The sequence below is a fragment of the Camelina sativa genome, chromosome 5, assembly GCF_030686135.1.
Source record: "Camelina sativa cultivar CO46 ecotype springtype chromosome 5, ASM3068613v1".
Taxonomy (NCBI): domain Eukaryota; kingdom Viridiplantae; phylum Streptophyta; class Magnoliopsida; order Brassicales; family Brassicaceae; genus Camelina; species Camelina sativa.
This window is the reverse complement of record NC_141884.1, coordinates 4819500-4832908: the sequence shown is the minus strand read 5'-3', so window position 1 is coordinate 4832908 and position 13409 is coordinate 4819500. Positions and strand designations below refer to the sequence as shown.

The 13409-nt window shown below is 34.4% G+C and overlaps 2 protein-coding genes and 1 pseudogene across 3 annotated transcripts; 2 read left to right on the top strand and 1 right to left on the bottom strand.

Annotated features, from left to right (window-relative positions):
- On the top strand, positions 1-1463 carry LOC104785534 (protein WHAT'S THIS FACTOR 9, mitochondrial pseudogene; annotated as a pseudogene). The gene has a single exon (XR_015598325.1). The product of XR_015598325.1 is annotated as a protein WHAT'S THIS FACTOR 9, mitochondrial pseudogene (transcript).
- On the bottom strand, positions 1406-5802 carry LOC104785535 (amino acid transporter AVT1C-like). The gene is made up of 11 exons (XM_087513122.1): positions 5564-5802; positions 5041-5234; positions 4616-4941; positions 3985-4199; positions 3625-3648; positions 2651-3051; positions 2372-2507; positions 2109-2274; positions 1973-2016; positions 1820-1882; positions 1406-1733 (listed from the first exon to the last, which is right to left on the bottom strand). The coding sequence occupies exons 2-11, from the start codon at positions 5220-5222 to the stop codon at positions 1635-1637; spliced, it is 1656 nt and encodes a 551-aa protein (XP_087369248.1). The 5' UTR covers positions 5223-5234; positions 5564-5802; the 3' UTR covers positions 1406-1634.
- Positions 5803-9869: 4067 nt separating this feature from the next.
- On the top strand, positions 9870-12767 carry LOC104785533 (putative ribosomal large subunit pseudouridine synthase SVR1, chloroplastic). The gene is made up of 10 exons (XM_010510765.3): positions 9870-10518; positions 10597-10676; positions 10771-10871; positions 10961-11033; positions 11121-11214; positions 11304-11352; positions 11671-11821; positions 11931-11987; positions 12211-12266; positions 12495-12767. The coding sequence occupies exons 1-10, from the start codon at positions 9996-9998 to the stop codon at positions 12553-12555; spliced, it is 1245 nt and encodes a 414-aa protein (XP_010509067.2). The 5' UTR covers positions 9870-9995; the 3' UTR covers positions 12556-12767.
- Positions 12768-13409: the final 642 nt, after the last annotated feature.

Below are 13409 nucleotides of genomic sequence, written 5' to 3'. Positions count from 1 at the left end.
GTTTTGTGGACACACTACTCACTACAACAAACTTTAGTGCTAGTGTAGTATCATTGTCGTTTTCCTATGAATAAAAACGGCATGCAGTTTATCTCCGTGTCCTTTGTTATGAATAAAACGGCATGAATTTTTTTATCTCCATGTCGTTTTGCTCTAATTTCCCGATTAAGCTCCGATTAAATTAGGGTTTTCCGATTTGTTCGTCTTCAACAATGCTCTCTGTTCGCCGCCATGCCCAAACCCTAGCTTCCTCCTTCACTAACCTCCCTTGCTCCACTCAAAAACGAACCTACGTCGACGTTTACATGAAATGGAAGAAAGATCCATATTACGACAACATCGAACACATCCTCCGATCGTCTCAGCTCAAATCCGTCGTCGGTCTCAAAAACTGCATCGTCCAGGAACCAAATCGCTGCATCCCAATCTCCGCCATCTCCAAGAAGACTCGTCAATTCGATGTATCAACCAAAATCGCTCAGTTTCTAAGAAAATTTCCTACGATCTTTGAAGAGTTCGTTGGTCCAGAGTATAATCTCCCATGGTTCAGATTGACACCAGAAGCTACAGAGCTCGATAGGTTAGAGAGAATCGTGTACCAAACTCACGCTGAGGATTTGCGTGATAGGTTGAGGAAACTGATACTGATGAGTAAAGATAACGTTTTGCCACTAAGTATAGTTCAAGGAATGAAATGGTATTTAGGTTTGCCTGATGATATGAATTTAGATTCTTCGTTTAGGTTTGTAGATATGGAAGATGGAGTTAAAGGTTTAGCAGTAGTAGACTATAGTAATGGAGGAGGTAAGGTTTTGTCTGTGTTGCAGAAGAATGTAGTAAAGAAGAGAGGAGGAGGAGAAGTGAGTTTGGAAGAGATTGAGTTTCCTCTGTTTCCATCAAAAGGTTGTAGATTGAGAGTAAAGATTGAAGATTGGTTAAAAGAGTTTCAAAAGCTTCCTTATGTATCACCATACGATGATTACTCATGTTTGGATCCAAGTAGTGATGTAGCTGAGAAGAGAGTTGTTGGGTTTCTTCATGAGCTGCTTTGTCTTTTCGTTGAGCATTCAGCTGAGAGGAAGAAGCTGTTATGTCTCAAGAAGTTTTTCGGATTACCTCAAAAGGTTCATAAGGCTTTTGAGAGACATCCTCAGATTTTTTACTTGTCTATGAAGAATAAAACTTGTACAGCTATTCTTAGAGAGGCTTATAGAGATAAAGCTAGTGTTGAAACTCATCCTGTGTTGGCTGTAAGGAAGAAGTACATCCAGTTGATGAAGAATTCTGAGTTGGTTTTGAAGAGTAGAAGGCATAGTTTCGGGTTTTCTGATGAAGGAGTTGTAGTAGAGAAAGATTTGGATTTGGATTTTGAAGCTTAAGGCAAAGTATTGTACTCAAGAATCAGTTTAATGATCAACCAATCTTTTATTAATCAAAGACATCATTGACGTATTTGTTTTAAACAAGTCTTAAGTTGCAGCTCACATCACTCGGAATATTACAAAAGCTTTGAATGCAAGAATGAATTTGCTATACGAAAACAAAAGACCAAAACAGAACAAAAAAGGTATTCCCCTGAAGACAAAATGGGTATATAAGAGTTTGTAAGAAAAAAATCGAAGAGGTAGTTACTTTTAGCTGCTCAATTTCTCAATGATCTTGGAGAGAGCTGAGTATGAGCCAATGACTGAAGATATTGTTCCTACTATGATGATTAAGACACAGAGCATCATCTACACAACAAAATCAAAACATTGTCGATGAATCTAAAAACGCTATGATCAATGTTTGTAAGATACAGAATTGCTAAGAAGATTACCTGCGTCGGGGTAACTTTTCCACGCACGATGCTCAAGAAACAAGCTGGTGGAAGTATTAGAGTCTGCACAAAACAGAAGATAAACTTATATATTCAACTTAAGATCCTCATTGGTAGTAGAAAAACTAGTAAGGCAAGGAAAAGACAGCTTACGACGAGCATTGTCAACAATGATCCAATCAAGGACATGACAAGACCTGCAAGATTATCGAGTGTTCTCTCACTATTAGCAAAAGAACGATTCTGAAGAAAATGAGCTTTAACATCAAAATGGTAGAGATGATCTTACCAAAGAAGGGAATTGAAAGACCAACAAGCAGAGTAGAGAAGACCAATGCGGTTCTAATGCCGATGGCGTACCAATGTGATCTGATATGCCTTGATGGTATCAACTCCTCTAGACTCATTGCTACTGGAGATATAGTCAAAGCATATTTGGTAAATGGATTGACCACCTGCAAAAATGGTTAAATACAAAACGGTTTTAGTTCCCATGCGATAACCAACATGCACTAATTAGTGGAAAGAACACATATTATTTGATCTACTTACTGTAGTCCACACAGCAATCTTAGTTGCAACTAAATCTTGAGGCAAGTTGAGTGTAAATTGTGATTCTGTTGATTCTCCAAACATTGTGTATCCCATAACAGCAACGCCAGCATACATCAAAGTGCAAATTGTAAAACTGCATAATGTTACCAATCATTATTGTGTATGTGTTAGAGAAGTTGAGGAATGTGCATATAAAAACAAAGGTTAAGTTTGCATAGGCGAAAGTCAAAGCAATCTAGAAATGTAACTAACTTGTTAAAACCATCATAAGCTTACCATGTCAAGAGAACAGCAGGGTATTGAGATGGTTTTGCCATAGAAGTATAAACATTGGGGAAAACAGCATGTCCTGAGTAGCAGTAACCATAGAGCCCTATAGCTACAGGTAATGTTGACAAGTTTAGTGTAGTTCCTTTGCTGTGAATCCCAACTTCATCTACCAAACCAATCCAAAACAAACACAAAACCACTAGCACCGATGCAATCACCCCTCCAGCTGAGATATAACTCAATACGCTTAGATCTCTGAGCCAAACGGTGGGGAGAACAGCGAGAGTGGTAAGCAATGCAAAGAGATGACGTGCATCTAACTGAAATCCTCCAATACTTAAGGCAGCATTTGGATATAATGAAGACAAATTGTCACTCTCCAATATTATATATTCCACACAACACGCCTGCAAATATAAATACACAATCATGTGAAGTCAGCAATTCTATACTCACTTCTACTGAAGTAAGTAAGATCTTAGTTTTATGATACACCTTTTACTATGAAAGAAACAAAGACTCTAAAAGCAGTTTACAGAAAAGTATACAAAACATGTTACACCTAAACTAAAATGTCAGAAAAATTCACTATTAAACTAGTCTTTCACACTAATAGCTTTTAAGAAGCTTTAAGGGATCATTCCATCTAAAAATATATATATTTCGCCGCTTGAGTGACGTCAAAAGTAGCTTTAAGAAGGAACAAACTGAGACAAAGAGAAAAAGTTTAAAGTAGCTTCAGGTAGTGCCAAATCTAGAACTAGTGGCAGGAATCTATGGGACCCTATGCTAACGTGTTTCACAACATGGGGTCACACACTTAAAAGATCTCTTGTGTTGTTTTTGTTTCCTAAACACCACTTGGAATCTCTTTAATTATGTATGTACTTTTTTCATGGCAAAAAGAGTCATGGGATTTTCTATTTCTATAAAGTATAGTTTAAAGTCAATTGATTGACGAATCCAAGAGAAATACTTACGTATAGCTCCAAATAGAGTACAATCTGCAATGCAAAAAAAAAAAAAAGGAATAAATTAATATAAAATGAAAATAATGATATCAAATTCCACTATTAAAAGTGGGTAACTGGTAAGCTAATTGCATCAAGAACTGTGAAATACTAATTTGTCATAAGAATTCAGATAAAGATTCATAGTTGAAACAAAAGGGAGTATATTTTTGTCCTTGGCTTTTGAGTTGTTCGAATTGTTCAAATTTCTTAAAAGGCATTTCCCTTTCTGTGGGGATAATTCATTGAGTTTATCATTTTTCTATATGGTCCTTAGCTTTAGCACCTTCACTATAGAGTAGGAATTTAAGGAAAAGTTGATCCCCTTACCGAGACAAAGATACGTCCAGTAGTACCAAACGCAGCTTGGCCAATGTCGGGATAGGTCTCGAGGTCAGACTCACTGTCGAGGCAGTAACGCAGTAGGATTCCAGTGTAGAAAGAAAGAAGACCATATATAAATAGTATTATTAGTCCCAACCATCCTCCTTCTTTCGCAGCATAAGGCGTTGAGAGTATTCCAACCCCACATAGAACGTTCAATCCTGCACCATTGACCCACAATGTTATAGAACAAGATCATTGTTTTACTAAGAGCAAAAAAGATTACAAGCATATTCTTTGAACCTAGACATGTTCTGTTCATGTGCTCCACATGCTATAGGACAATAGAGTCGATTGTTATTTTGGACTATTCTCTTAAATTATAAAGACAAAAACTCTTTAAACCCCGAAGAAGACGGTCTAGGCCCATACACAGTAACACACACAATCTAGAGTGGTATTTGTTGACATTATTTCACTCGGATTTGTAATGGTGAAGGAACAATTGCAATCAATCTTGAAGCTCTATAGTTACGAGAAAAGCTAGTCGCGTGGTTACTACTCTCACCAAGCCACTTTTAAACTACTTCTAGGTGGAGACAGAGTATATTACTAAAGCATATAAGATTGAACTCACCATTTAGAACAGCTTGTCCATATGAGCTATTACGGGACATAGGAACCTCATGAGAGATCATGGATGATTTCTCGTCCTTTCGCATTGAATGCCTCCTCGAAGGAATAGGAGGGAGCAAGCCATGAGAGCTAAGTCTGTGTTTTGGTAAAGCTTGTTCATCTGCTTGTGGTGATAACAAAGGCTTTGTAACAGCAGGTAATGATTCCGGAGTATGTCTCCTTATCAAAGAAGATGACAAGAAGGAGCTTCCAAATCTCGTCATCGAATTGTTTCCAAGGAAACCGATACTAGGAGACGGTACACTACTGTAAAGATCAATGGACTGCCTACAAAATATTACCAAGAACACAAAACAAACTCGTGAAACTTTGTGTCCAAACCAATCAAGAATCATAAGAATGAGGATTAATTAGTAGTAGAGAAACCTGTAACTCTGAGGCCAGGCAGTGGTGTAAGAGCTAGGCTTAGTGTGAGCTTGGTTTTCATCATAAGCATCATCAGAGGAATCAGAATGGCTTCCACCACCATCTTCTTCTACGTAGTCTTTCCTGTCGTCTTCGTCCTCACTCTCAATGTAAAAGCTTTGATCAGATGGTACATGATTCATTTTTTCTTCCTCCTAATGAAATTTGATAAATTCAGAAAACAAATCGAATACGAATGTAAGATAACTAGGGTCAACAAGATCTAACTTGTCAAAAAAGTCTCTGTTCTGTTTCTTGAACAAGATTTTGGAAAGAAAAAAAAAAATCGAAACTAGCTTCAATTATTGAGTACCAGATCATCACAACAAGAAACAAAACGAAACATGGGAAGAAGATTGTCGGAACAAAAAAAAGAAGAAACAGAATTGAGAGGATTAAGATTTGAATCGACAGAAGAGAAAACAAGTCATAAAGAAAGTGATGAATAGTTGTTGGTGTAGAATAGAGAGTTTGGTGTTGTTACCTGAAAGAGTTTGGCTGAGATTCAAAAACAATGATGTGCTTCGGATCAGAATCGCTGGAGAGAGATGCAAAGAGAGAAAGAGAGCTCTTCTGAATTCTGATAGGAGAATATAGAGAGATGAGAGTGGAAGAGAGAGAGCGGCTTTTTCTCTGTTGTAGGACTAGAAAACAAATACTAATAAAATAGGAGGAGAAAGGTTTTTAAATTAAATACTCTAATTACGGGTTAACTTATTTCTTAACTTATTTAATCATGATTGAGTGGGGATAATAATATTAGGTGTAATAATATTAACTGCAGTGGTAATAAAATTCCCAGTGAGTATGACTGCCAAAGTGACAGATGTCTCTTCCGAATAGAGAAATTTCATAATATGATGGTTTGGAAATCCAAAAATAGTAACCGATTTGGTAACCAAATTTGTTTTGAAGATTTTATTCTATTTTATTCTGTATTTAAACCCATGAGATTCTTTTTTTTTTGTTAGAAATTGGAATGGAATCTAAATTTTGAAAACATATTTTGATAATTTTTTGGGTGACTAGCATGTTTTATTAAAATAGAAACAACAAAAATATATTAAAGAAAAAAGATGAGTTGAAAACATCTGTCTCTTTTGAGTAATGGTGACGAATTTTATAATTTCATCAACGACTTGGATTTAGTCATATAGAAAACCTAATATACTTTGTTTTAAAATTAAATATTAATTGGTTAATTCTAATTAAAGTAATGTTTTACTATGAAGCTTTGGTGTGATTTTATTTGTAGTATTACATTTACAATGTAAGAGTTCGATCTTTACCATTTTATTTTTGTCGACAACTTTACCATTTTTTGCGTACAATATCAGGCGTGTACGTAGTAAAACCCAAAATAAAATCAAGCGTTGTATGAATGTACACGAGAGCATATGCTCAAGTGGAGAAAAAAAAGACAAGAACCCACGGCTTTAGGACAACAAGGAGATGACTGGATGACGACGAGTTTGCAAACACAAGTGGTAAAGCGTGAAAAAATGTGATTGGTGGACAATGGAGATTAAGCAGGCTTAATACTGATTTTTTTTCTTTTTAAATTTATGGCTCGACGTCAGTTTTAATCTTATACTACTAATTTGCATCTTTGTCTTACTTTACATATTTAAATTGTCATTAACTTTTACACACAAAAAAAAAAAAGATGACTCGTTCGCAGAATCGAGGAGGCAAATCATATCTTGCTTATGGAGATAATGTAAATTATTCATTGCAATAGATCAGGTCTTGTATAGTGGGATCCTCTAAATCTCATTTTATAAAAAGTATTTTTTTTTAAAAACAACAGACTGTGAATCTTGTTCATCTATTTTTTCCGAAAGAAAACTAACCATAAAATGCCTTTCTAGGTTTTTATATGCGCGTGTGTGTAAGAAAGTGTCATAAAAACACACCAAAAAGGTTTGAAAGAAAACATGGGAATGAGCGTTTCTCTTGTTATGATTGTTGAGGATTTTATACTAGAATAAGAATTAACCCACTTTCTGGCAAAAGTATCTGATATATATATGTGTTGAATGTTGATGTTTAGTAGCGGACTAATGAAAAATGGATCCTAAAAAATGATTTATATCCCAAGGTTATCAAATTTGATCATTTCAATGAGATTAGGTCAAACATATCTAATAAGGAATGAGGTTAAACTGATAAGAACAAATGAGTCATTGAACACGGATAATAAAATCAAGATTTTATCAAAATTGTTATAGTGTCACACTCTGCAAAAAATGACTAATGATATTGATGTGAACCCGTAAAAAAAAAAATCTCAATCGCAAGAACACAAGCACATGATGATGTGTAGATCTATTCCTTTGCTCATTTGGACTTTTCTTCTGAAATGATAACTCATAAGCATGTGCGCAAAATTGATCTCTCTTTGTTGATTCTCCGCATCAAAAATATATCTCCATCCCCACATGTCTTCATTGTTTTTTTTAGGATCCAAATTGTATTTAATACAAAGGAGAGGAAGATCGTTTCGTCCTCACAAAAAATTGTAATCATCATGAATTACGCCTATCAGTGCAAAATTGAAGGTTTAGACAGCTCAAGAAATGATATTGCACATCAATCATTATTGAATCGATATTTTAATTTTTGTCTTTTTTTTTCTGTGTGATGAATTATATGATTACACACCTTATCAACATAATGTCCTGCGTTTGTCTCCTAGCGCTGATTAATGTTCGTCATATAAATTGCAAGTAACCATGTTATGTAATTGCAAGTAATCATGTTGGGTTTGATTGGTAACCTTCAACCGCCTCGTTTGCAAACGAACCGCCTTGAAAGTTACCAATCAACATGGTAATTGGAAGAAGCGGTTGGAATAGGTGGTTTGAGAAGATGGTTGAAAAAAGTAGTTGGAAGGTGGAAAATGAACGGTTGCCAACCGTTTGAAAAACAAGGCGGTTCGTTGCAAACAAGGCGGTTGGATTTTTTAAAAAATTATTTAAATTATTTTAAATAATATTTATATATATTATTTTCTAAAAGAATTTATAAAAATAGAAATAATTGTTTTTGAAAATGTTTTCATTTATTAATTTATTTTATATTATTTTCTATAATAACTTGTTTACTATTCAACCGCTTGTTATCAATCAAAACTATTACTTAACCACTTACTTTAACTTAACCATTTTTTCTTCCATCTTTTCTAACTGTCTTTTTTTTAACCATGTTCTTTACAACCACTGAAAATTTTTTAACCGCCTCGTTTAAATGGTGTTACCAATCGGAGCCGTTATGTAATTGCAAGGAATATAAATTGTCTTGGATATAAATTGTCTGTGATATAAATAGTTCATGACATAAATTGCGAGTAACCATATTTATGTACCAATGGTGCGTAGGCGTGGGTAGATTTGGAGAGAATGTTAGTGGGGATTATTGGTTTAAGATTTGAATAGAGTTTCAAAGATTTTAAATGTTATGTAGAATCTGTTTTTATTAGATCAAGATTTTGTTAAACTCTATTAAAGTTTAGTGTTATTAGTTTGTGATTTGTAAAAAGTCATTTAAAATCTTAACAAATCTGGGTTATTGGATTCAGACTTTTATAAAATCATTAAAAGTTTTGTGTTATTCAATTAAAACAAAATAATGTAGGATTGTTAATGAGTTCAATTATTATGTTATTGGTTTATGATTTTAGACACTTTCTTTACAAAATAAAATCATGGAAAGTATCATAAAAATACAGGGATTGTTTTGAGGACTTTACAAGATTTTAGAAAACTAATCAACAAAACTCTCTAGCAATCTTTAACAATCTTTCACTTATTCATTTTTAATGATTTTGTTGAACTCTTCAAAAATCTTCATAGATCTCAAACCAATACCACCCCCTTAGGCTTTACTTTATATATGGAGACAACAACACAATACTATCGATTACACCATTTACAATTGCTAGGCTAATTTTCATTGTTTTGATTAATGACTAATCTCCGCCTACGGTTACCACTGATTATCTGATATATCTGTTTAATTCTATTATAATTCATCTAGTCCGATTATGCTCCAGTTGATTTTATGTATACTAATTATTTTTTAGTCAAATATAAATTAAATTTGTTATTTAGATATTTAAATTAAGAGTTTGTGATGTTTTACAATAACTAATATATAAACTTTTAATAAAAATCATAAATTGTCATTTTAAAATTATGTTTTTTTTATGTTTACCGTAATTTTAAAGATAATATTATGATTTTATATTTTATTTCACGTTTTTATTTTAACATAAATAGAATTGTATATATATTTAATACTATCTATTTTTATTTTATTATTATTAAATAAAATAACCCTAAAAACTAAAACTAGTTCACGGTTAATCTCTGATTTTTTTGTTAGGCGCTAGGTTCATGTTGACCGTCTGATTTTGAATTTTCTACTTTTGTTTTTTTTTTTTTAATGTCTATCATTTACAATAAAAAAAATAAGTACTGTATAAATAATTTTCAAATTCATATTTATAATCTCAATAAATGCATAGTAGGTCAAATATTGATCCTCTATTTCTCGTGTTGATTTCTCGACTTTTAAAAAAAAAGCTTTTTACATTGTTTAATTTGATATAAACATTGAATTTCTTTTTTAAAATACAGTTTCGACTCTAGTAAGAACATCATGAGTTCATGACTATTAAAACTAGTTTGGAAAATTTATACTTTCAGTTTAATTTTTAGTTTTTAAATTTCACCATTTGTTGTTAAATTTTTTAATTAAATATGGTCTATTTTGTTAATAGTGGTTAAATAAAAGGACCTATTTATTAAAAATCCCCAAAAAAACAGAACAATATCCGAAGAAGAAGACATGAGATAAACCTCATCGGAAAAAAAAAAACCTTCTCTCAACAGTCTCACTCCCATCGGCGATTAATGGCGTCGGTGGCAGCATCATCTCCGATCTCATTCGCCGCTTCATTCCTAAAAATCAAAGCTTTCCCTCTCTCTCCTCGCTTCTTCCCCATCCGTACACTCCGTTGCTCTGCCTCCTCCTCCTCCTCTGATTCTCTCGAATTCGACATCTCCTTCGCTCCTCCAAAACCAAAACCTTCCTCAACTCGCGGCGGCGGCGTATCCCCTCAACAGCTCTTCATCCCTTGGATCGTCCGTAGCGATGACGGTACACTCAAACTCCAATCTCAACCTCCTGCTCGTTTAATCCACTCTCTCGCCATCGATGCCACTACACAAAACCCTAAGAAGAAAGATAAACCCAAGAAGAAACAAACTCAAGCTACCTCCACCGCCACCGCCACTACCTCCTCCTCCTCCGGCTCAGTCTCAGCTCCACCTTCGAAATCAGTGCCAAAGCTCTCCAAAGCTGCGCGTAGGTTTTACAATGAGAATTTCAAAGAACCTCCTCAACGTTTAAGCAAAGTTCTCGCTGCTGCTGGAGGTATCAACCAAACTAAACCCTTCCTTTGTATTAAAGTTTGGGAATTTATCTCTAATGATTTATAAGAAATTGATATAGTGGCATCAAGAAGAACATCTGAAGAACTTATTTTTGATGGAAAGGTTACTGTTAATGGTATTCTCTGCAACACTCCACAGGTTAAAAAAAGTTACTTGTCATTGTTGGGAATCAAAATTGATATTTTGATTTACAAAAAAGAAAGCTTAGCTTAGCAATTTCTGTTTTATGCAGACTCGAGTTGATCCATCAAGAGACATTATTTATGTTAATGGAAATCGTATTCCTAAGAAACTTCCTCCAAAGGTTTACTTTGCTCTCAACAAGCCTAAAGGGTTAGTTAGCCTTTTCATAGCCTGTTCACACTTGTAGCTTAGGAAGCTTGTAACCTTTGTTTGATATTTGCATCGTATACCAATGACAGATACATTTGTTCTTCTGGAGAGAAAGAGATCAAATCGGTTATTAGTTTGTTTGAGGAGTACATGTCCTCTTGGGTAAGATACTTTTATTTTTCAAGTTCATGAATTGTCTGATTCACCATTTAAGTATGTTAGATTATAAAACTTGTCTTTGCAATGTAGGATAAAAGGAATCCAGGGACTCCCAAACCTCGTCTTTTTACCGTTGGTCGTCTTGACGTTGCCACAACTGGATTAATAATAGTGACAAATGATGGTAATTGTGTTCACTTAATATCTTAGTTTGTACAATTGTTTTAGGTCTTCTGTTCTTCTAAAAGGAATTTTAAACTTGTTGCTATACAGGAGATTTCGCTCAGAAACTTTCACATCCTTCATCTAGTTTACCGAAAGAGTGAGTTCACATATTCATTTAACATACCTTCATTACTCATGATTAGGTGATCATCAATTTGTATAAAGACCCTTTGGTTGAGTAAGATTAATGAAAAAGGCTAGCTCGTGCCAAATACTTCTTAATGATTATAATTCAGATAGATGTTCATTGCAGAGTTATTTTTTTTTAGCTTTGGCTGCTGGTAGTAGTCACTAATTCGAGATATTGTGGTTTTAGGCTTTGATCCTCTTAGTTGTATCAATTCAAGTACTTACTCTTTCTTTGAACATTTATGTTCCTTCTAAATAGTTCTAAGGATTTTGTGTGTAATGGCAGATATATTACTACAGTTGTCGGTGATATACACAAACGGCACTTAATGGCTATTAGTGAAGGGACAATTGTGGAAGGAGTACACTGTGTCCCGGATTCAGTTGAGTTGATGCCAAAGCAGCATGATATACCAAGAGCACGGTTGCGTATTGTGGTATTTTTCCAAAGCTTAACTTCTCTCCATTGTTGTAGTCTGATGTTGTTGTTTGCCGGTCATGACTTATCTTGTGGAAAGTTAACTTATTTTGTGTTGACATGTGCAGGTTCACGAAGGGAGGAACCATGAAGTCAGGGAATTGGTGAAAAATGCTGGGCTTGAGGTCAGCTTTTTTCTTATGCATAAAACTTTTCTCCTTGTTAATAAGAGTCTGAGAAAACATTGAGTCAATACCTCATTCCTTGTGAACATACTCATTTGTGAACTAATGTTGGAACTGTAGACTTTGTAATTATGAGATTTGTTTATGTGTTCATTCACTGATAGAGATTTCCAAATCGTTTCACGTTACCTATAGTAATTTGTTTTGCCTTGACTTGTTCCAGGTTCATTCATTGAAGCGTGTCCGTATAGGTGGATTCAGACTACCTTCAGATCTTGGGTAATGTTTTCTTGCATTGAGGCCTAACCTTTGTTTATGTTTTATTTTTTTTTTTCCGGTTCTTATCCGTTTGTTGATTTTACCTGACTGTTGTTCGAGTATTTGATTAGAATCGTTGGGGGATGATTTATGTAATTACTCATTTCCTATCTATCAGCTAGTTTCGTTAGACGAAAGAAAATCAGACCTTTTAGTTGCTACAACTCATATGTTAATTATATCACACAGGCTAGGGAAGCATGCGGAATTGAAGCAGAGCGAGCTAAAGGCATTGGGTTGGAAGAATTGAAGATGACTGCTACAAGCCTACAACTGAACTCTTCTTCTTTTAAGGGATATATATATAGGCTAAGTTAACTGTAGAGTATATGTTCATATTTATATGTTATGTTCTTCAAGATGAATATCATATCTATATAATCAAACCAAAGAAAAATCGGTGAATGTGGACTCTCTATTTTTCTGGGACCAAAAAAATCTATTTTATGGCCTACTTTTGCATATCCTTGAAAGAAAAAGTAAAACTAGAGCTTTCTTTGGTTTGAAACTTCCTTAATTGCTTCATCATATATAACCAGATGAGCACTGTCTAAGATCTTTAATTAGCAATTGAGATGTTCTTTTGTTTTTTTTAGACATCTCAATTAGGGCAGAAAAAAATGTATAAGAACGTGTGGGAGCCAGAAGTCACTGGTTCGGAGAAACCTATAGAGTGGAACTGGAACGTCGATTTCCCCTCTGTAGACCCACCACCTGTTAGGGGACCCTCTTGGACTTCGTTGCTACAGTGTTCAAAAGGTTAAAAAAGAAAATGGACAAATCCATTTTAAACAAATAAACTTATCGTATTAGTTAAAAAACCAACGTAGCCAAAAAAAATCGATATTAATGATAAAAGAATTGGGGGATTGAATATCGATGATCCAAGATTTCGGGGATCAATATCGATGATCCAAGATTAAGGGTGTGACATGTAAATCCAGTAAGCATAGATAGTGGGTAGGGATAAAACAGAGAATCTGCAACATCAGGGGTTAGAAGACACACCGTCATAAAACTTTCAATATCTTTGTTACAATCGAATTTGTTTCAAGTGAGTTATGTATGAGGGAGAAGTTTTTGTAACTAGCAAAATTCAATATT

Bases quoted from the DNA above. Each gene is read 5' to 3' on its own strand.
- LOC104785535 (XM_087513122.1), bottom strand. From the start codon at position 5,222: ATGAATCATGTACCATCTGATCAAAGCTTTTACATTGAGAGTGAGGAC. The intron at 4,200-4,615 runs GTGAGTTCAATC...TCAATGGTGCAG, and splicing joins TGGACAAGCTGTTCTAAATG to GATTGAACGTTCTATGTGGG. The intron at 1,883-1,972 runs GTAAGCTGTCTT...TGTTTTGTGCAG, and splicing joins CATTGTTGACAATGCTCGTC to ACTCTAATACTTCCACCAGC.
- LOC104785533 (XM_010510765.3), top strand. From the start codon at position 9,996: ATGGCGTCGGTGGCAGCATCATCTCCGATCTCATTCGCCGCTTCATTC. The intron at 11,353-11,670 runs GTGAGTTCACAT...GTGTAATGGCAG, and splicing joins TCATCTAGTTTACCGAAAGA to ATATATTACTACAGTTGTCG. The intron at 12,267-12,494 runs GTAATGTTTTCT...TATATCACACAG, and splicing joins AGACTACCTTCAGATCTTGG to GCTAGGGAAGCATGCGGAAT.